The sequence below is a fragment of the Chaetodon trifascialis genome, chromosome 2, assembly GCF_039877785.1.
Source record: "Chaetodon trifascialis isolate fChaTrf1 chromosome 2, fChaTrf1.hap1, whole genome shotgun sequence".
Lineage (NCBI taxonomy): Eukaryota > Metazoa > Chordata > Actinopteri > Chaetodontiformes > Chaetodontidae > Chaetodon > Chaetodon trifascialis.
This window is the reverse complement of record NC_092057.1, coordinates 23442296-23465908: the sequence shown is the minus strand read 5'-3', so window position 1 is coordinate 23465908 and position 23613 is coordinate 23442296. Positions and strand designations below refer to the sequence as shown.

At 45.0% G+C, this 23613-nt stretch overlaps 1 protein-coding gene across 6 annotated transcripts in view; it reads left to right on the top strand.

Annotated features, from left to right (window-relative positions):
- Positions 1–23613, top strand: part of rptor (regulatory associated protein of MTOR, complex 1) — a 170026-nt gene that overhangs the window by 109874 nt on the left and 36539 nt on the right. For all 6 annotated transcript variants that reach the window (XM_070973757.1, XM_070973765.1, XM_070973739.1 and 3 more), the window contains 10 exons: positions 88–189; positions 5205–5288; positions 6964–7074; positions 7617–7691; positions 7826–7891; positions 10670–10861; positions 13615–13755; positions 14566–14686; positions 16293–16427; positions 18292–18447. In XM_070973757.1, coding sequence (XP_070829858.1) covers positions 88–189; positions 5205–5288; positions 6964–7074; positions 7617–7691; positions 7826–7891; positions 10670–10861; positions 13615–13755; positions 14566–14686; positions 16293–16427; positions 18292–18447 — 1183 coding nt within the window. The remainder of the gene's footprint in view (positions 1–87; positions 190–5204; positions 5289–6963; positions 7075–7616; positions 7692–7825; positions 7892–10669; positions 10862–13614; positions 13756–14565; positions 14687–16292; positions 16428–18291; positions 18448–23613) is intronic.

Sequence of the window (23613 nt, the reverse complement as noted above, 5' to 3'; positions counted from 1 at the left end):
TGAGAGAGAGAACGAGGAAGTGTGCTGAATTCATGATAAACACTGTGTGTGTGTGTGTGTGCGTGTGTGTGTGTTTTGTGTCCACAGCACAGTCCTTTCTTTGCGGAGCAGCTGACGGCGTTTCAGGTGTGGTTGACGATGGGTGTGGAGAACAGGAACCCTCCTGAGCAGCTCCCCATTGTACTGCAGGTACAAACGCGCAAACACACACACACACACACACACACACACACACACACACACACACACACACACACACACACACACACACACACACACACACACGCACACACACACGCACACACACACACACACACACACACACACACACACACACGAACCTCCAGACGCAGTCTCTTTTGATTTCACTTTTTCCCATTTCAGCTTGGTTTATCATTATGTAAATGCTTCTGTATTTCAAAGGATACAGAGAGAAAGAGTGCAGGAAGAAAAAAGCACAGTGATTTTAATAGAAAATGATTTTCTAAGAAAGAATTATGAGCAGTGAACATGAAGGAAAATCATTATAATTGGTGCATATCGCTGCATGGACATTACATATATATGACATTAAAGGCAGCGAGATGGTAGTTAGATTATCTGTCATCTGTGTAGCTAGCTGAGCTGCTGGCCTTGCTCTGTCCCTGTCTCTGTCCCTATCCCTGTCTTTGTCTTTGTCTCTGTCTTCACAAACATAAAAGGAAGCTCTTGAGCATCAGACAGACCCAGAAAACCTGGACAATCTTTTCCAAAAGCTTATCCAACTCTCAGTTTAATCCTGCCATCTTTGATGATAACCCAGAATTATAATTAAGTATTTACTATGACAACATCTCTAGTAGCAGTCAAACCTGAAGGCTTTAGGAACAGTGATTACAGATTTCAATTAAACCGAAAGACACAAACAAAAGTAAATTGCAGAGAATGTTGTCAAATATGAAATACAGGAAATGTACTGGTGGAATAAGCTGATGCATATTATGCAGGCATCTGTTTTGCTTTCTTCACTCTTTTTTTGATCATCCAGTCCCTCTGGACAACCGTATTCACACTCACACCAATAGTCTCACTTTCTTCTCTTAGATTTCAAGTGAAGCGCTGCATTGATGGATGTGTTGAAATGCGGTTCTCTGTCGTGAGAGGAGGGGCACTTTGACCTCGCTCACACAGAGGACGCGGACAGAAAAGAAGCCCCTGCACATGTAACTCAGACCAAACCACAGATGTATTCCTCTTCATTATGCCCCTTTCAAATATGCACTTCATTAATGTAAATGTGCTGCTAGTTGGTGCCTTTTTTTCCTTAAATGCCAATAAGATGACTGCATGACACACACCCACACACACACACACACACACACACACACACACACACACACACACACACACACACACAAATATATTTGCTAATATAAACAAAGAGATGTTACAGGCGCAAGTTCTTAAAACAACTTCATTAATCCGTCAAGTTGTTGCTTAGTAAACCACAAAACACGTTATGCAGGTGAAAAGAGTAGCAAAAGATGGCGTCCTGGTGTCACAGGGGTGTAAAACACTGACTGTGTAAGCAGAACATCCCTGCTTGGGTCCAGCCAGAGACCATCTTTACAAGATACTCCACCTCTCCCTCCTCTCATTTCCTGTCAGCTTTCTACTGTCCAAAAATATAACGAGGGTAAAAGTCCCCTGAAAAACTTCATTAATCATTTGTGTCACTCAGCTACTGTTCATGTCAGCTGTCTACAGTATGAATATCCAACAAAACTTTTTAAAAACAGCATGTTTGTCTCGCTAACATCTAGTCATCGGGTGTTCTCAGGCTCTGTCTGACAGGATGAAACACGCAGCAGGATCCTTTGACTTATCTAATAAATGATGAAATTGATGAGGGCTTGGTTAGTGAGAACAGGGGGCGGGTCCCTTGTTTCTTGTGCTCATTATGGTCATTAATTAAGGCATGTAGATGAATATTGAGCTGCAAAATTAGTTTTCAAGTCCAACACTGACGCAGCCAGTGAGAGAAGTGGCAACGCTGAGGCGCCAAATATCATGCAAAGCACTGCAGCTTTTTCGAAAAGAGAAATTGCTTGAATAGAGGGATTGTAGAGCATTTATTTATTAATGTAATTGAGACCTGTGTTGGAATGCCTGAGACACAACAGAGCCAGCAATGTTGCAGATTTCATGTTTGAAAAGGGCTTTATTCTCCATTATGCATGAACAGCAGTAAAGCGCTGGCTCCTTAAATGAAGCGTTCAGCAGTATTCGATGCAGGGCACAAGAACTCATAAACACAGCAGTTAAATACAGCTGGGGTCAAGAAATGTAACAGCCAGCTCGCTCATAGTGAAAACTGTAAACCACCACAAAAATGACAACTACCTACATAAACCACTGTGTCCTGAACACACACATTACAAACACTAACAAAAAGAAACATAAAACTGGGACATAAAGCAGAAAACCCTGTGTGTGTGTGTGTGTGTGTGTGTGTGTGTGTGTGTGTGTGTGTGTGTGTGTGTGTGTGTGTGTGTGTGTGTGTGTGTGTGTGTGTGTGTGTGTGTGTGTGTGTGTGTGTGGCCCTGCCTCCTTTGCAAAATGCAGATTAAATTTATTTCTCAGTGTCTTTTTATTGAGCATCAACCTTGTGTTTATGTGTGTTCTGTTGAAACAGACTTGAAGTGTAAATAAACAGGTTGCCGTTACGCCCGTCACAGGCAGCTGAGAGGCGAGCAGCAGACAGCTGCATGAATTAAAATGAGAGCGTATCTGCTTGTGGGAAGTAGGAAGAATGCATCTGGTAAAGCCTGTCAGCAAAATCCCCGTCAAAGCCAATCATAAGGTAATAGATTACATTTTGAAAGTAACTTGCGCTGCAAGAATATCTTAAGCACACACATCACCTGCCATCAGCTGAGAATACGACCATCACAGCGATGCTGTTATCTCTCTGTGACAACCGTTTCATCCTCCTATACGCCACGCTACTTCAGACCAGCCAGCAGCATTTGCGGGCCAGTTTCCCTCATTACAACCCTGCAAAGCCTGTGAGGAGAGCGGTGGCTGCTGCGCTCCCTGCGGTGGTGTTAAATTTGTTTGGGATGCTTTGATTGGGGTGAAGTCTCGCTCAAACCCTGCAGTGTGCATCTGCTGTTGAGTTACAGCAGCGGGATGTTTCTCCCCTCCCTACCCCACGTCTTCCCACCACCGCCGCCGCCACCATCCCGCGGGGCCGTACAGTTGTGCTGTTGTATCATATCACAGCGTAGTAGAGCCGCTGTCCGAGTTGAATGGTAATTTCCTGCTGACTCAGCGCGCTGCGAGCCGCAGCCCGTCCATACAGCAGTCCTGTCGGGACCCGTTAAGAGCCGAGGAAAAGGCAGACTGATTGTTGAACGCTGGATGGTGTGTGATGGCATCTGTGCGTGTGTGTGTGTGTTTGCTGTTAATGTCGAGGGAGAGGAAGTAAAGCACCAGTAGCCTTTAAGATTATGCAACGTTATGCAGCTTTACACTGTGAGGGCAAATGAATCTTAAGGCTACTTCATGCTCCCTGATGTAACAGATGGACACATAAACAGGTTTTATGCCCTTTTAAGCACACAGTTGCATAAGATTGAAGCTAAAAGACTGGCGTGTACTCTTGGAGGATTTAGAATATCATGCCAAAATCTAATCTGACTCCACGGGAAAGATGCAAAGAGCAACAAGAAATGGGCATCAGAGCGATTCCCCTCAATAATGCTCTTTAGTGAAATGAGCAAAGGGAGCACAACAGAGCTCAGGAAGGAGAGCTACGGTGCGGCGTTGTCTTGACAACAGCCATTTCATCCAGGAAGGATTAACTGATTTTGCAAAGGGATTACAGCGTCTCTAAGTTATGATGTTACGGTAACAGCAGCACATTCACACACATTGGCATTAGGTGTCAGTGAAGCGATTAAGGCGTGCATCACATAATAACATGACGGTGTGTGTCTCACTGCTCATACACAGCAGGATGATGGGAAGTGCTTACTCATCATGGTAAAGGATAGAATAAGGAAGGAGATAAATATGCACACGCACACACATTCCTGTGCGTTCTAAGATAACGGCATTGCTCAGGTTGTATTTTTATCCCTGCTACAATGAAATGACACATGGATGTTAATGTGGTATTCAAATCATGTGCGTAAAATGTGTGTGTGTGTATGTGTGTGTGTGAGACAGTGAGGAGAATGTTCACTGACATCTGTGTCAAATCCGGTTGAAAGATGAATCGTGACGAAGAGAAGCTTGGATCAGGAGAGGTTTAGGCTGCATTCTTGCTTGCTGGCTTGTCTTTTTCTTATAGAGCACACACCTACGTCACACACGCACACACACACACAAATGTTCCCACGCTCTTCCTTGGAGCTGGCGGTAACCCTGGGCCGGTCTTCCCCCAGCCTCCTTCTGTTAGCGTGGTCACGCTCACCAGGTTAAAGTCATGGAGAACACTAATAATACAGTATGTGTTGGTGGAAGTGTGTGTGCGTGCATGTGTGTGTGTCTCCGTGTGTGTCTCCGTGTGTGTGTGTGTGTGTGTGTGTGTGTGTGTGTGTGTGTGTGTGTGTGTGTGTGTGTGTGTGTGTGTGTGTGTGTGTGTGTTTGTGTGTGTGGACCTGGGCTGCTCCATATGTTTGTTCCTACACACAGTGTGGGGCAGTCACATGGGGTTGGACCGGTGTCCACAGACTCTGTGCTACATTGTGCTCAATGCTGCATAAACTACACACCACACATACATCTACATTTTTAGCACACCCCATATGACTCCTTAAAATAGTTCTCCTGGGCCAAAGCGGCTGCATCGTGATCCCGTTTGGCGTCACTGCCACTGCGTACACACACTTAAACCAAAAGGCGCGCACACACTTGGGTATTATCCTGAACCCGTATCTCCTTAAGAAGCAAAGTGAAATGGCAGCCAAGAGGACACACCCAAGCGCCCACACATGCTTTCGCGCACGCGCACACACACACGCACACATACAGAGAGTAAACAAATGCGGCCTGGTGTCAGTGTGTTAGCAGTAGTGGTGTGAGAGCCACCTGTTTCACTCCGCCTCCTCACCCTCTCTGCCATCTCTCCTGCTGTCCTTCCTCCTCCTCCTTTCATCTCAGGCTTCCTCTTGGCTTGGATGCAGTGCAGTTGACCTCTGACCTCTGCTCTCTTTCAGGTCCTCCTCAGTCAGGTGCATCGCCTGCGAGCGCTAGACCTGCTCGGACGCTTCCTGGATCTGGGTCCCTGGGCCGTCAGTCTGGTGCGCTTACATGCCCGTTTGACAGTAATGGCTTCATTTTGAGAGAGCTCTCCAGACGTTGGATACAAGACAGACAGACATGAAGAAAATCCTCATTTAATTGGCAGAAGATTGTGCTCAGCTGGCTGGCCTGATGTAGCTGGATCATATTTATGCCAAGCAGCAACAACCTTGGCTGGAAAATGAAGCTTTTAAGTGGTGTCAAATCTAGCCGTGCAGATAGTTTGAGGTTTATGTGCTGAGCTCTCTCTGCCTCAAAACCCAACACAGTAAAGGTGAAAGGAGTTTTGTTTGTGACATCTCAACAGCAGCCAATCTCTCCAGTCAGATTTTATTCTAATAGAAGCTATACTTTGAATAGTGTGGTGGCAGTTTTGAATATTTTGAGGCAAATGAGAAAAACACTTTCTTTACAAGTTTCTCATGTGAAGGGATCGATGCCTCTCGTGTCTGTGCATTAAAGGGTCGGTTCAGTGTTTCATGTCTGAAAGCAACAGTCAGGCCCCCACGTGAATGTTGAAACCTTGCTGTAATCTTGCCTCCTGTTCATACTGCCCACTAAGAGATGCCCTTTTTTCAGTGTAAGTGATGGAAAAAATCCACAATCTTCATTCGTGTAAATCCAAAAATGGATGTGTAGCTTTCATGAGGTTTCACTTGTCTGACAAACACAGATACGGTGAGTTTCTTCTCATGCTACTGTGGTCTTCACGCGTTCCCTCTTTTTGTCCGTAACCTTCTGCCGCAGCTCAGCAAAGACACGCTGTCCAGGGAAAAACAAGGACAGGCTTTCATACTGAAAAGACTGTCACTTTAGAAGATGTCCACTTGATCTGAGTCACACAACTGAAACCTCGCAGGGACAACAGATAAGCTTTGCAATGCAGAATGAGAACTCTGACTTTGTCCTCTGCCACTTACGTTGGAAGGACATTAGGAAGAGGTCTGATAACAGACCCACAGACATGATTACAGCTTGTTAACACAGTGTAGAGATTAAACAAACATATGCAGCATAATGAGCTTTGAAGGTACCAGGCTAGCTGTTTCCCCCTGCCTCCATTCTTCATGCTAAGTTAGTATAAGCTAGTTGTTTCCTCACTCCGGCTCCAAACTAAACTCTCACAAAGAACTTAAAGTGTATTTTCGAAAATTTAAAAAAACAGCTTTTCCTGCCTTGAAAGGGATGCTGTGTGTTTTGGGGCACGTTCACTGTGATTAGCAGGTCACACTCTGCTTGCTCGCTGAACAGAAAATTAATAGCTTTGTAACCAGGCAGCGTCTCCTCTTGAAAGGGAACATTTTGCTGCAGCTGACTTCTAACCTGACAAGCCAGAATAATTCCACCAACATTCACTTCTTTTATTGCTTTAAAGATCCCCACCAATACTGTCATTTCATTTGACGTGATCACTGGGCCACTTCCAGCCCTTACTGCCTTGTGCTGTCATTCTCAGTTCAGGTGTGTCTTGGTGCTCAGCACAAACACATTCAGCAGCCAGGACCAGATCATAACTCTGTGTGTGTGTGTGTGTGTGTGTGTGTGTGTGTGTGTGTGTGTGTGTGTGTGTGTGTGTGTGTGTGTGTGTGTGTGTGTGTGTGTGTGTGTGTGTGTGTGTGTGTGTGTGTGTGCGTGTGCGTGTGCGTGTGCGTGTGCGTGTGTGTGTGTTTCCAGGCCTTGTCTGTGGGGATCTTCCCCTACGTGTTAAAGCTGCTTCAGAGTTCAGCCAGAGAGCTGCGGCCGCTGCTGGTGTTCATCTGGGCTAAAATTCTGGCTGTGGACAGTGTAAGTTATGTAAAACACTCACAGACATTAAAATGGTTCCGTCTCATCCTTTCTAAATCCTTGTTGTCTTGAAGTTTTTATTTGATCTGCTTTTTCACATGAGCGGTTTATTGTCATGATATGATTTCGCTCTGCTGCTCATCGTGACCGCCAGACAGGATGGAAGAAACGTGTTTGGTGTGAGTGAATGCGTCGTGATGTCAGGTGCCTGTTCCAGTGACTGAGTAATTGTGTGCTCATTCTTGTTTGGTTTGATTCTAGATCGGAGCTGAAATTGGTAAAGCTGCTACAGTTTGATCAGTGCAAGTGTTTTTGTTTCTGCATGATGAAATAGGGTTTTGTAAATGCAATATGTTTCAAATGACTGCGTTCACTTTGAATTAATGTTTCAATCAAAAATCAAAGTGAGCTGGACGGCACGCTGCAGCAGACTGAAAACAGTCCATCCTGAAGCACATACAGTAGACCGCTTGAGAATCGTAGACTATCCAAGTTTGGATTCTTAGACGCCTCCATAGAACATTTTCATTTTGTCTCTGCAGTCGTGTCAAGCTGACCTGGTGAAAGACAACGGGCACAAGTACTTCCTGTCCGTCTTGGCCGACAGTTACATGCCAGTGAGTATCCATCCGCGTCCACCTCTTGATTCTCATGCTTCATGTATTGAAGGAGATTTGAAGGGTTGAGCAGAAAAGCCTCAGACAGCGTCCGGAGGAGGTATTCTGACAGAGAGCTGCTTTTTCTGTTCCAGGCTGAGCATCGAACCATGGCCGTGTTCATTTTGGCTGTTATTGTCAACAGCTACAACACAGGACAGGTACGAGCGTGTTTGAGAGTGTTTGGATATGTGTGTGTTTCCACACTGCTGTCTGTTCCCTGACCAGAAACCCGAAGGGAAAACGAACCATATTATTCATTTGCTTCCCTCCCCAGAACCTCAGCTGGTTGTTTTGGGGCCGGCCGTCACTTTGAGAGATTACTCTATCGCCTATTGTGTATTTCCGTGCAATAGTGGTGATGTGACAGTTTTGTCACCAACAGCCACCTCTGTAATCTCCATCTCCGTCCCAGCCACCTCCATGGTGACGCTTTGTCACCGTAAGTGTCACTTTGGCCTGCTCATGGCCCCCGGTGTTCAATCCCAGAAGCCTTTTGTGTCTGACGCTGATCAAACGTCCAAGGGTGCAATGTGGGGTTGATGTAGCTCGTCATTTCGTGGAACGTATACACACACACACACACACACACACACACACACACACACACACACACACACAGTCGCTGACACACTCCTCCACAAAGAAATATTCCACAGTCGCCCCCTTTTGTTCCCTCTCTCCGGCTCTCTGCGGTTATTTTTCTGGTTGTTAATGTTATTTGACTCATTCATTTTTCCCCCCTCACAACCTTACAGTGCTTCTCTCTTACAATATTATATAAATGGGACAAATCATAAAAGCTATACATGCTCTCAAGCTGCGAAACAGCCATTCTTCTTCCATACAAGGGTTCCTTGCTCCTACCTCTCTCACAGGCCTGTGAATAATAGATGATCCCCCAACATTACAGAGAGACTCTTTGCCTGCGCCACATCTCCATTATTTATCCCTCTTACTTTCAACAACAGCACTCATTACTGCTGTATCGCTGTTGCGAACATGTCACCAAGCACTGGTGTCTTAATATTCTGCCTCTCAGTGTTCAGCCGGGAGGCTCGATCAGAGCTGAGGGCACGACGCACCAGCAATCTGAGGCACTTGAACAAAGTAGAGGCTGGGGGGAGGGGGAGGAGGAGGAGAGGGGGCCCGTTGTGTCACTGCTGATAAAAGTTGCTGTCGTTGTGACGCCTCAGTTGGTGCGAGGTAAAGAAGGATCCTCAGCACACTGAAGGGGTCCGTTTGTTGAGCTTCACACAGGTATGAGGTGACGGGTTAAGCCTCCTGTGTTTGAACGTGAACCCTGAGGCTGGGGGTCCGTCAGAGTGCTGAGCTTTGACGCACAGGATGCTTGAAAATGACTCACTCTAAATTCTTAGTCACCACAAAAATCCATCCATCCATTCATCCATTTTCTACGCTGCTTATCCCTTTCGGGGTCGCGGGGGGCCTGGAGCCTAACCTAATGAGCATGTTTCTGGTCTGTGGGAGGAAGCTGGAGTACCCAGAGAGAACCCACGCATGCACGGGAAGAACATGCAAACTTCACACAGAAAGGCCCGACCCGGGAATCGAACCTGCGACCTTCTCGCTGTGAGGCACGCGCACTTCCTGCTGCGCCACCGTGCAGCCACAAAAATCTTTTGTTATATTTTATGTTGTTTTATATCTATATATTTGTATTGTTATATTGTTTTCTATTGCTGTATTGTTGGTAGGTGGAGAGAACATGTGATTTGACTGCTACGCTTTTATTATAAAGCATCTATACAGGAAGCGTTGAATTTTCATCAACAGCAGTTTAGTACTGATAAAAAATCTGCAAATGGAGCAGACTGGATTACTTAACAAATCAAACCCTCAACATTTCCTGCCCACGGTTTTCCAGTCAAAGCCTCCCTTTCCTGGTATGCTTTTAATGTGAAACTTCTGCAGGAAGTATTGGGTTTTATTGACAGTGACGCAGATTGGAAAAAAATAGCAAAGTAAACAAGACTAATTAATCAATCGCACTTAAAGTTCATAGAATTTTCACAGTAAAAGCCTTACTGTGTCCCCAGTGGGCAAATCCCTCCTGTTTCCTGTTCATCTTTTAATGCAAAATATATGCAGGAAGTGTCAAGTTTTATTGACAGTAACTGGCAAAGTAGAAGTGACTGGAATCGAAAAGTGAGTCAGAGCAGTGTTTCCTTTACAAAGACAGAGTGAGAGCAGCAGAGTGGTGAGTTAGTGCTGATGAGTCTACGTTAAGTTGACTTTACATGTGAGCCGTTATAGCACAGGTTATACCAACCGGGCATGTGCTTTATTTTTGTAATACTTGACATTTTATCACCTTTATCGAAGTTGAATGTCTTTTACAGTCAGTGGACAGGCTGTACTCATGAAAAGAACAAACACAAAGGCAGCTGAAAACAAGAAAGGAGAGCACTTGTTAATGCCCTGCGCAAAACAAATCAATCAAAGCCAGAGTTTCCATTTTACTTAAGGCTGTCTCAAACCAATGACCTTTTCCTCACAAAAGAAGAAAACATTTGAAGAGGACTGAAGGTTTCAAAGGAACAAGTCATCCTGCAGAAGAGCTCAGAATCTTTTGTCCATCACACAGCGTGAGGTTACAGGTCAGTGGTGATTACCTGGCTAATGAGGCGCAGGTCTGCTCCAGCCTGGAGCCTCTGGGCTGCACTAGCTCACTCGTACAGTTTCAAGTCTTGTGTCTGCTGTTCGTAGAGTGCAGGACAGAGCTGGTGAGTGTTTTCAATAGCTGCTGACTACTGGGAAATGAAGTCTTAACACAAATGGCCTTTGCACCGTTACCTCACAATCCCTAAAATTTCTCGGATGTGCTCATTTGTCGGCGTCCTCCCCCACTTTGAAACCTAAAAGTGCACATCTGAAATGCTGAACATCTCTCACTCGTCATTCTCTGCCCCCACCAGGAGGCCTGTCTGCAGGGCAACCTTATAGCCAACTGCCTGGAGCAGCTGTCAGACCCCCACCCCCTGCTCCGCCAGTGGGTGGCCATTTGCCTGGGCCGCATCTGGCAGAACTTCGACCCGGCCCGCTGGTGTGGAGTTCGGGACAGCGCCCACGAGAAGCTCTACACCCTGCTGTCAGATCCCATCCCAGAGGTGAGGGGTTAATACTGCAGTTTGGACATGTTTGGAAAAGTAGAAGGAGCCCGAATGAATGAATGTTTGAATGAATGCAAACGAGTGACTAGTTTTAAGAACAGATAGTGGAATACAGTCCTACCAGGCCATTGTTGATTAACCAACGGGTGATTTTTTTGTTTGATGTTACTAAGATTACACAATACTTTGCTGGTTTGTAGAAGGTAGAAGGATAAAGGACCAAGTCCATGATCTTGATAGCAGCTAAATGAAGCATTTCAAGCGATAGCGGTGTTCAAAATATTGTGATGAATTTGTTATGCCTTGCGATTTTTTTTTTGAAATGTAGCGTCAGTACTGTAAATCAGAAAAAAAGAACCATTTCTTTGTCATTGTGCACATCCTATATGACAGTCTTTCATATGCAGCATCTCTGTTACCCTGCCCTGCAAATGAGGCTTCCAGTCTGACCATTAGAAAAGCAGACAACTCCTGCTCTCCATAAATATAAAGTTTCAGAAAGAAAACTGACTGAACATTGATGATGTGAACAGCAAAGCAGTGAATCTGTGTTGTGTTTGTCAGACAGTTTGTGTAATGATGATGTAAAAGGCATCAAAAGATGCTCTGGTGAAGCTGTTTATATCTCATGTTGTATATTGTCATAATATAGTGTCAAATGAGATACAGCATCATTTGCACCGTAATGTGCTTCCAGAGTAAAATTTGAGGATGGACACGAGATGATGAGGCTCAGGATTTATGAGCTCGAGTTACAGCTGACCCGCCTGATGTGTGGAGAGGTGTGTGTGATTATCTCGGAGCAGCCTGCTGTCGTTTGCATGCGATTTAATGAAGGTGAACATGGTGGACAGTCGTGTAATGACTCTGCGCTCTGAGGCTGCAGATTTCCCAGCATCCAGTCTGTGTGCTGCGGCCTTCAGACGTCTGCAGGGATTTCCTGAATTGAAGGAGAAGCTTTTCATACAGATACTGTGAGAATGACTATTCATTCAGAGATCAATGCAGACTGATGCACAGGCGTTGTGCAGGATTAACCTGTTGATCCAGACTAATAAAAGTAAGTTTTGTGAAAGAAAGAAACACACACACACACACACACGCACGCACACACACACGCACGCACGCACGCACGCACGCACGCACACACACACACACACACACACACACACACACACACACACTCTCAGAGCAGCCCCAGTTTGGATCCACTGTCCATGGTAAGCATCTGATTGGGTCGTGTATGGACCGGGGGGACAGTGAGGCAGAGCGTGCCCTGGAGTTCACCCAGACACTTGGTGCCCTCGCTCACACACGCTGCACATTATTTGCATGCATCCACACACACATGCACACACAGGGAACATCTGTCTCCAGCAGTCTCTTCCTCCTTCCCTTGGACAGACAGCTGCTCTGGCCGTAGGGTTGAAACTGAGGTCTGCAGGCACATCTGTTTATGCCCAAACATGCACACGCACACACACACGCACACACACGCACACACAGAGTTTTTCTGCTGTGTTTACAGGTTGTCTATTTGTTTTACATGAGGAATTTTCAGAGTGTGTGTATTTTATTTAAAGTCACTGGAGACTCAGAGTGACTGATCACAACTGACTGCATAAAATTGTTAAGAAATAGCACATTTACAGATAAATGAGTGTGTTTTGAAGTTCTCCTCGGGTGTTAGATTTAGACCTCACATGCTGCTCTGTGTGTGTGTGTGCGTGTCTGTGTGTGTGTTTTAGCTTTAGGGGTAGAATTGGGTAGGGATTAGGGTTAAGGCAACGGTAAGAAGCTAGACATTGCGTGCATTATGTCAATGGAGAGTCCCTGCGGGGACAGAGATACAAATTTGTACGTGTGTGTGTGTGTTAGCCTCATGGAGGTGAAGGAAGTGATGTGTAGTTGGACAGGGACGGGATGTGAAGGGAGGAGCAGAGATTAGTGACTAAACAGAGAGTTTGATCAAGATTAAGGAAAGATCTGAGGGCACACAGCAACAAGGACAATGTTGTTAATCAAGCAGAAACAAGCACTGATTCACATTTTATTGTGCTGGAAATTCAGCGTTCAGCAGTTCTCACAGGGATCGTTTCTGAGTGTTTTCACTACAGGCATAGATATTCATTTGCTTTCAAGTCACAGTGCTTTTATGACTGTCTTTTTCAACTGCTTTAGAAAGAAAATGACAATATGTTCATGTAAAATGTATCAGCTGATCATTTAAATCATACCAAAGCACCAGCTGTGTGTTGTATTATCACTAAAGCTGCATTGCAAGATTCAAACGTAGCTGTGGTGATGCATCCTGGAGCCTGCACGAACATGTTTTCCATCACCACAGCGAAACGGTGAACCCAGATATTCACCCTCATTCTGTAATTTGGTGCATGAAACCAATCGCTCGTGGAAAACACCCTCGGTGGGATGGCGAGTTTGCATTAAGCATCCAATGAAGCGGGCAGAGAGAGTAATGAGTTACGTAGAGCAACCAGCTCGCAGGAGCACACAGCACTGATAACATCCTTTTCATAGTGACACATTAAGAGAAAATTGAACCACAATTACCTCTGCAGCTTTTGTCCGCTGGTCTCATAAAACATTTCTGCATAAGTCTGGCAAGCAAATATTTGGGTTTCAAGGCAAAGGCCCACACTCTGCCTTCTGATGGCTGAACACAGAACAGCTTTATTGAACCAAGAGGAAAGTGTGTCAGGCGTTGTTTGTGTGTGTTTGTGTTGCTGCAGGTGAGGTGTGCGGCCGTTTTTGCTCTGGGGACGTTTGTGGGAAACTCTGCCGAGAGGACGGACCACTCCACTACCATCGACCACAATGTGGCCATGATGCTGGCCCAGCTCATCAATGATGGCAGCCCTGTGGTCCGCAAGGTCACTGCAACACGATGACTCTCGCCCACATGCAGTTTGTTGTGTTATTATGTGCATGTGATAGTAAAATGTAAATAGAATCTTTGAAAACGATGGGTGGGTGTGTGGATATGTCAGGGCCAGCTCAGACCTCTGGTATACTGGTGCAGTTGAGATTATTGGGCGCAGTGGAAAGATTTACTTAATTTCTATCCACCAGCACAGTCTATACTGAGTAATGGCAAGATTATTTAGTGCTTCATTTTGCCATAATGATTTGAGATTTCACGAATTGTCTAAAACATATCACCTTGAAAAACAGATTTCAGGTACCTGAGATCAGAGATTACTTTAATTAAGAAACTGAACAAATGAAAGGTATCTAGTTTAGTCAAAGGGTTCATTCACATCAATAATCAATATCACTGTTATACAGCAGAATACAGAGCGCGTCATTTGACTGTCTGTATCAGAAGGAGAAGGCGGGGAGAATCAGGCCTGGAGATACAGTAACTGAGGAAGAATTACAATAATGGAGGATGTGGGGAAGTCAGACGAAGACACAAATTCAAGGTCTTTGCGAGGGATCTTTTGAAAGGTTTCAGCGTAGATCTTTTTTGGCTTCTAGTCTGAATGTTATATAAAGTGGTTCTCTGAGACGAGACAGTGCTGGAGGCAGTGAGAGAGATGACATCAACAGTGTTTGCATTAGAGATTCAGTCCTCAGTTGTCACCAGTATACCTGGAAAAAAATGTTTGAGTGATAATCACTGGAACTGAGTGTTTAGTATGTCTTTTATGTTAGATTTTTTTCCTGGATGTGTTCAACAGGAGCTGGTTGTAGCACTCAGTCACCTGGTGGTCCAATACGAGAGCAACTTCTGTACAGTCGCCCTTCAGTTTATAGAAGAAGAGAAGAACTACACAGTGCCGTCACCAGCCAACACCACAGGTACTGGAGGCCCACATAAACACACTCACACACACGCACACACAGCGTTTGAAAACTGACTGGATTTTAAAATCCAGACCAAGATTGAGGAAGGCTCAAGATACAGTTAGCTCTTTTTTTTCCTAGCATACCTCAGTGTTAGCTCTGATCCAGTTCATCATACAGAGAAAGTAACAATAGAGTCAACATATATGACTAACTCAGCTGTTAATAGTAAGTGGTGTAAAGTCACAGTGTAGGAGAAGACAGAATTTTATAACTTATTGAACTTTCCAAGTTATATATAAAAGAAGTATCCTGACACACCAACACAGACCAAAAAAAATAAAAAATAAGAGTACAGAGAATGCTTCTGACCTCCAAAACCCAGGACTTTTTCACATTTTATCAAGTTACAACCACAAATTAAACTGGATTTTAATGGGGTTGTATGAAATGAATCTGATGAATCATGAAGACCAAGGAGCGCATCACACAGGTCAGGGATAACGTTCTGGAGAAGCACAAAGCGGGGTTAGGTTATAGAAAGTATCTCCAGCTTTGAATATCTCACGGAGCTCCATTAAATCAATCATTAGAAATTAGACAGAATGTGGCACAACAGAGGAAGCTATCAAGAGAGACCAGGTAAGCAGAGTGTTTCTCAGAGCAGCAACCAAGAGGCTGATGGAGGAGCTGGGAAGATCCACAGTTCATCCGGAGAATCTGTGCACAGGACAACTGTCAGTCATGCACTCCATGAATGTGCCTTTAGGGAAGAGTGATGAGGAGAGAGCTGAATCAGAAAGAAAGCCGTAAGAAATCCTGAGTTTACCACAAGCCATGTGGAGACACAACAAACATGTGGAAGAAGGTACAAAGTTGAACTTTATGGCTCGGGTGCGAAACTCTGTGCAGCGCTGCACACCACCCTGAGCACACCAGCCCTGCCGTGGAAGAGTGGCAGCGGCATGGTGCTGTGGGGACGCCTTTCATCAGCAGGTGCTGCTAAACTGGTTAGGATTGAGGGTATGATGGATGGAGCCAGATGCAAGGCAGTTCTTGAAGAAAACCTCTTTCAGTGGACGAGCATACAACCAGAGCTACACTGGAATGGTTTAAGGCAAAGAATGGTAATGTCTGAGAGCCCTCAGCGTGGCAAGACGTGAAAGTAGCTGTTCCCAAGCAGTTTCCTTCCAATCTGACTGAGCTTGAGCTATTTTGCCAAGAAGACTCAGGAGTGTGAATGCTTATACATCCAGCTGGTGCTTTTTTTGTCTTATTAATCATTTGTGTTGCAACAGAACATATTTTGCACTGTGTCTGTTGTGTTGATTAAATGGTAAAGAGCCCGATAAAATCAATTTGAAGGGGGTGAATACTTCTGCAAGACACTGTGCTTGTTCAAGGATTGCTTTCAAAGTCTCGTTCAGTCTTATTCTTTTAATACATCCATTGAGCATTCATAAGTCCTTCAGTTCAATCTGGAGTGTTTTGATAAAAAAGTTCTGTTGAAAAGTCAGGTTGCTTATTCTAATATTCCACTCTTTAAAGCAACATTTATTTGTATTGTTTTGGGATTATCCAGACTCTGTCTCAATGTATGTCCTCCTGTCTTGCCGTCCAGAGCCCGGTAACCTGACTCCAGTGAGCCCGGCCATCCCGCGTCTGCGATCGGTCAACTCCTACACCAACATCCGAGCTGCTACCACTGCCCGCAACCTGAACAAGAGCCTGCAGAACCTCAACCTCAATGAAGAGGGTAGGAAGGACAAAGAGCGCTGAGAAATGGAGCGAGAGAGAAAATAAGGCAGATGAGAGAGGGATAAATAAGACATTTAGATGAATCTGTGGAAGGATTGAATGCAGACAAAGAAGAAGATTGAGTCAGCTGAATGAAAGAAATTAATCCAAAGAGAGACCATTAGCACATTTCATTCGGTTTTCTCCCCGCACATCAGCCGTGGACCGTGGATTTAACAGTCCTCACACTTACTTTTTCATTCTATCCCTGCCAGTCCTGAGGCCAGCTCAGGAAGCATTAATAAGAGCCTTCACAACCAGCGAAGAGGTTGTGACCAGTTTGCCAAGCAGAGATAATAGTTTAGTATGGAGTGTGTTAATATTTATTCCGGTCCAGCTCTCACACACACAAAAGACTGGAACATTTCTTACAAATATGTGTTGTGGATGAATGAAGAGCACACATGGGCATGTATTACATCTGCACAGTGCTGCTTCCAAAATGATGCTCCCTCTCAGTGGCCCTTTCCCAAAGCGGTCTCTATCCACCGTCGCTTCAGCGTGTAGTGTCACTCCACATAAAGTCGAACTCGCAGCTGTGGAGGGCACTCCACATTTGGGGGTCAAGCAGCAGTGCCCATCAAAGGGGATTTTAAGCAGTTAAACTTGTCAGCTGTGCTTAAATTAAGGTTTTTGCAAATTGCCGGCTCAACATTCAAAGGCCTTTTTAATTGGCTGATGTCTCTGGAGGATTCTTCAATTGGTAATTGTAGCAGTTTCGTGATAGGGTTCAAATTGTGCCGGCTCTGATTTGGCAAAGTCCTGTAGAGTCTTTATGAAGCAGCTCTTCCCAGTATTTCTCTTATCAAGCTCCTTGTCTCATAGCTGTTGCTCAAACTCCACCTGTCAGCTTCCTTCTTCTGGCCTGTTGCTTCACCACAGTTCTCCAGGCTCAGTGTGGACTGAGCGCTGTCCGTGGTGCTGAACCGCAGGCCTGCTGAGAGGAGCTGTAAGAGGGTCCGAGTTTACACTGTGGAACCGTAGATACTTTAGTTTTAGCTCCAAGATGGCATCATGGAGACAATTGTGGAAAAGAAGGAAGTTTAACAGTCAATTTCTAGCAGTTTGTTCCTAAAAATAGAAGCTTAATTATGATAGATAATCCGAACTTTAAGCAAAAATAATCCATAAATCACCCTAACGTCTGTGTCCACAGCTTTCCTGTCACTCCTGATCTCTTGACCTCCTGTTTGTGTCGCTGCTCTGTGGCGCAGACAGCTGAAGCTAACGCTGCCAGACTGAGTAATGCGTAAGCCCTGAGCGGAGCTAAATCACTGGCACTTGGTGAAGCGCGTAACCTACTGCTGACACCATTTCTAATTCACATTCTCGGTGCTTATTCCAATATGCAGCGGTGTTTATCATCAATAAGCTCAGAGCCGAGCGTATTTCCATTCTCTGCCAATCTCCATTTCCACATTTCAGCCTGCAGTTGGTTTGGCGGATGCATGGCGTTTGGGTTTGTGTGAGTCAGAGTAATGTTTGGTGATAAGGAGAGCGACTGCAGGAGATGACTGAGGCTGACAGCTCAAATGAAGTTATGAGCACGTTCTTGTGTTGGCAGGTAGCCTGCAAGTATAAAGGCTGCTTGTTTACACACCTCACACCTTATTGGATGTTGGCTTTCTTTTTGTCTTTTTACAACAACAGTCACCATAATCAACTTAAGTTATATAGCACTTTTACGGCAGCCGAAGTGCTTTCTGAACAAAATAAGAGCCTGTTCCTCTTCCACTTCACCGCATATTACTTTTATGAAGCTCATGATTTTTCACTGATTGGGTCAAAGGCTTTTTTGTGTGTATGTGTTTTCCTTAATCCAGGTGGACCAGCAGCCTTCTCTCCTGGTAACCTGAGCACCAGCAGCAGCGCCAGCAGCACCCTGGGGAGCCCAGACAACGACGAATACATCCTCTCCTTTGAGACCATCGACAAAATGCGACGGGTGTCCTCCTATTCTTCCCTCAACTCCCTCATAGGTAATGAGAGCTTTGTTCATGATGACTAAAACTAGACTAAAATCATCACGGCCTTCTTCGACTAAGATAAGATGAAATACACAGACTTGTGGTCCACCAAAACTGGACTGACATAGGACAAAGACAAGATTTTAACCATCCAAATGGATCTCATCAAAAAAATCTCAGGTTTTTTTTTCTTCTTGTTAAAGTTGCACTATTTATTTTTGTTCTATTTGAACTATGGGTCAAATGACTACACATTACCTGCAATGGACCCTACTCTTAATAGCCCGTTTTAGCTCATTGTTTTGCTTTTCTAACCTGCATGTATCCTGATTTGGTTCAGTCTCACCGCTCTAATCAACCTTGTTTCCAGCTGCAGTTGCAGAAGCTGTTTTCAGCTTCAGTAAACCCACTGTACAAAACCTGCCTGGCCCCAAACAACAGACGGACGAGGCTAGTAACAAGTGAACACAGTGAAGCATCTAGCAGCTGAAGACCCACTTGAGACCAAATCAGAGCTAAAAGGAGAGTGAATTTTGGACTTACGTACATCAGAGTGGCCCAAACCTGACTCCAAACACAAATGCTAAGGTTGCTTTGTGCAGGCTGGATGCTAATTGAAACAGCTTTAAGCGAGACAACGACCTCAGTTAATTTTACTTTTAAGCCTATGGCAATTTTGTGTGAGAATCTAATTTGTTTTTTTATTCATCACATTATTATGATACTAATTTCGCACTCATATCTCCTCTGTGAACAGTATGCCAAGTATGCATGTTCAGACTGATGGCAGCATCAGGGGTGTAGACTTTGGATCATGACAGCGGGCTGCAGACAGTAGCAGTGCTGCATGGTTCACCACACAGAAACTGCCATCCTATGAATAAACACTCCCAGGAGGACGAAGCTTGAGAGAAAAAAGGAGGGAAATAAACGACCGGGAGAATGTGACGGCGCCAGAGAAGAAGACCTCAGGCCACCCCTAGAGACAGTGAAACCTCTCAAACACGGCAAGTGACAGAGAGAGAAGCTCCCAGTCCAAGAATAGAAGAAGTGTAAAAAAGGTTTGCAGATGTGTAAAGGACAGCAGAGCAGAAAGGTGTGAGCAGGATAGACCCCGTGAGTCACCTGAGGCCATTTAAGTGCTTTTACTGGAACACACTGAACTCGAACCTGCACACTTCCCCCCGTTCTCCGGTGATTGGCGGACTCCACCATGCATCCTGACAGCCAGTTTGTGTGCGAGCAGGAAAACCATTAACTCACTCCCACCCCCTTGGGGAAGGCGAAAGTGAAACTAGGGATTCCCTTTTCTGTCTGTCTCTCTCTCTCTCTCTCTCTTTCTTTCTCTCTTTTTTGCATTGCACTTTGCAAACCGTGATGTAATCTCCGGGCCGCCCTGTCACGTCCCACTATGTGATTTCTGCACGGCACAATGGAAAGTGAGTCGAAATAGAAAATCAAATGGAAAAGTAAATTGAGCTCTGGAGAACAGCGAATTTGAAGACTTGGCAGGAAAGTAGGTTCAGGTACTCTAATGAAATTTCCTTTTCAGCGTGTTTTGTTTGATTTGTTCCTTAAATGAATGCCACCTTATTTTAGGTGTACCTGCCTCAGTCAAGCTCAGCTGAGTTTCATATCGCTCCTTTGAGGAAACAGCCCAATTTCCTCTGCACTTAAATTCAATTTAAACACAATCTTCTGTGTGAATCCGGAAGGAGTCGTACTTCTTTGCATGTTCACGCCTTGTTTTTAAATCACATGCACATTTTTTTCTCTCGCAAAGTAGACAAAGAAAAATTTCTCACTAAAGATGATCGAATGATGAATTTTTCCTCTGCGGGAAGATCCTTCAGACCATCTTCTCATCTGTAATTTATCAACTAACCCAGACTGAATCAGGCCCAAACTAAAATTCAGCCTTGTCAGCCAGCTGCTGTAGTAGGATTTCTTTTTCGGGCGCAGGTACCATGGGGCGCCAAAACGTGGAAAGAAATGATGAAAAAACAACAATAAAAACAGGCTTGCGCAGCACTTGCTCTCGTTACCCTTTTATCCGACAAATTTAGCATTTGATGTTTGATTAAACCTTTTTCAGTCTGCTTGTGGGCCCTTAATGCTGCTGTGAGGTCCTCGTGTAAACAGGTTAAAAGACATATTGGCCCCTCGCCCACTAAGCTGTGCCCCCGCTGCAGCTGAATAGAGTCCCAGCCTCCCTGCGTGCTTGTTTATAACTCCCACCTCGCGCTGTGCTGCATGTATAAACAGGCCGTGCAGAGCAGATGGATGGATGCTGGTAGCAGTGTTCAGGAGCCTGAAGAAAAGGCTGAAATGCACACTTGAGTGCAGATGAATTTGATGTTCTGTTGGTATTTATGTCTCTGTTGTCACTTACATTCAGTTATCTCACTCAGCTCAGACTTAACTTGTCATCTTGACTTTTGGGTTGTTTACTTATTTGCATCTTTCTTTTGTTTGGTTTGAAGTGGCTTTCAGGAGACCCTTGGGGGCTTTGTTTTTCATCTCGCCTGCAAATCGTATTAGCTTGTTTCTCTCCTTTTGGTATGAAGCGGCTTGCATTCTCAGTTTTATCACATCTGTGTTTTAAGACCGCAAGCAAACAGGAAGTGCGGCTGAGAGGTAAAGTGGTCTGTATATTACAGTGTTGTGGAAAGAAGTGAAAGCAGAACAAAGTGAAACAACAAATGCTAAATGTAGCAGCAGCTGGACACTCGCCTGCAGTAAACCATCAAGATACCAAAGCTGTGTGGGAGTCAGGGCAGAGTTCCAGTAGTGATTTATTGATTTACATTTTAAACATTCATTCTTCTCTTTTTTTTGTCTTTGCCCTCTTACTGTAATTTGTACAAATCCTACTACAGTGTTAAAGCCGCACCAGCATCTCTCTGAGGCTGTATTGGAAAACAAAAGAAATTTGTAAGATGGATAAACCTGCAGCTCATCTCTGGGACCATTGTACTATGTTCCCCTCCGCCAGCCTTCACCCTGCGGTTATACATGCAGTTTTCTTTTTTGGACTTCCTCTTGTTGATCAGCCAAATGAGACACACAAAGAAAGGAGCTCTGCTTGTTCTCATGAGCATATGTGGAGCTCAGTTGTAGCGTGCTTGGGATTGTGTCCGCTGTCCATGTGCAAGGCCGCAGCTGTTCTTCTGCCGTGGGGATGTGTATGTTGAAATTTTGACCTGATGATGGCGTTAAGTCCAACTTGACAAGCTTATTCATCACAGTCCAGCTTGTTTTTGGTCTTCCAAGTCTTCCTCAGCACAGTATTTGGGATGTGGTATGCCTCCATAGCACCAAGCACACTGCCCAGCCATCACCGTCACACATCCTCTCTGGACCCTAAATCACTGTTCCCAGTTCATGGCAATGCATCCAGCAGTTAACGAGACATCTGCGTTGGCATTTCTTTTTCGTCGCATCAAGGGCTGAGATTCACTTCTACCTGTGTCAGTATATCTGAGGTGCTCTCCCTTTTACAGAGCATCACAGATATGATTTGGTGCTGCTTACACTGCTTACATCTCCCTGTAAAATATATTTCAAATACGCCTCACAGAGGAGCTGCTTCTCAAACACCCTGATGCATTTTTTATGCCTCAACCATTCCAACCCCAAAAATCGCTATGCAGTGTTAAAAGAATTTTATGTCGTCTGCCAGAATTGAGGAGGCCATAAAACAGTGATGCAGTGGCTTCATTCAGCCAATAATTAACATTTCTGCTAAGTGTACATCCAGTTCAGGCTGCACAAGTCTTCTAGCGTCGAGTCAGGACGTGTCACTGGTGCAGCGTTCAGCCGGTGAGTCGTGTCGGCCGCCACCTGCCCTCATGTGGACGCCGTGGAGGCGGTGCGGTGGCAATTTGTGTGCACCTGTTATGTAGTGCAGCAGTTAACTGGGAGAGGAACCATATTTCACATTTATCAACTGGTTGTTTACTGCAGCAGGTAGCACGCAGGCTAGCCATCGCTAATCATATCCTGCCCCTCAGGCTACACCCTAATCACCTCTTTAACTCCCTCACTCACTTTCTCCTCATCAGTCACTCTTGCCATCTCTGTCTTTTCATCTCTCTCCTCTTGGTTTTCTTCTTTCTCTTTTTGCTTTTCTGAGCCATCTTTGCAATATGTCACAGTACACAGGCTCCTGAAAAAGCTATCCCTCCCTGCACCCTGTTTCTTTCTTCCATATTTCTTTTTTCTGGCCTCTCCTGCTTCTCACCTTCTCCGGATTGCTCCCTGTTCTGTATCGTCTCCTTTTGTCTTCCCCAGCTTTAGCCTTCAGGCCTCTTCCTCTCCTCTCTTGTAGAGGAATCTTAGCTTTCAGAGGGTCCAGGCTTCAGTTATTCCCACTTCTCCACAGTCCCTTAAGGAGTGAGGAAAGGGACAGGAACGCAGATGATAAAAGGAATTAAATAAGAGCAATTGTCCTGCATGTTTGGGAAGATTTGAGGAGGAGAAGAAACAGAAAAGTTGAGGCAAAATGAGAAACAGCAACAGTTGGAGACTGTTAGTGCTCAGCGTCCCTGTGGCTGACACTGAGGGAGGAGAAAAGGCGACAGATTGAAGCTGACAGACAAAGGGACATTTAGAGGGAGACAAAGCAGAACAGGCACAGCAGCAGCGAAGGAGGCTCGGTGCACCGCAGAGACAGCGTGCTAAAGCAAGTAAAAGCCAGGAGCATAAAGAAAAGGGAGGGTGTGCGAAAAAGAAGATGGCTCCTAACTCCAAGAAGAGGATCCAAACAAAGGGATGTCAGGAAGCAGAAGATGATAGCAGAGCGATGGAGAAGATGGCGAATGAGCAAACAAGCAGGGAGAGGAGAGTTAACCATCAAAGAATGATAAACAAATGAAAAGTTTATCACCCTGGGCATCTTTGGATGGTTAATTACACCTGCCATCATACAGCTGGTCAGCCCGTCGGTGTGCGTTGTGACCGGAGCATGGAAACGTTGTCATTATTAAACTTTTGTGCCATGAAGTGTGCAGGTGTTTGTTCATTTACACCTTTTACTGGAAAGACGATGCGGAAGATAAGAATAGTGACAGATGAACAAAAGCACCTGACAGGAACAGAGACTTTGTTCATTTGTATTCATGATAACGGCGACAGTTGACAGCAATGAAACTCCAGTGGATGAGGAGAGCCAGCTGC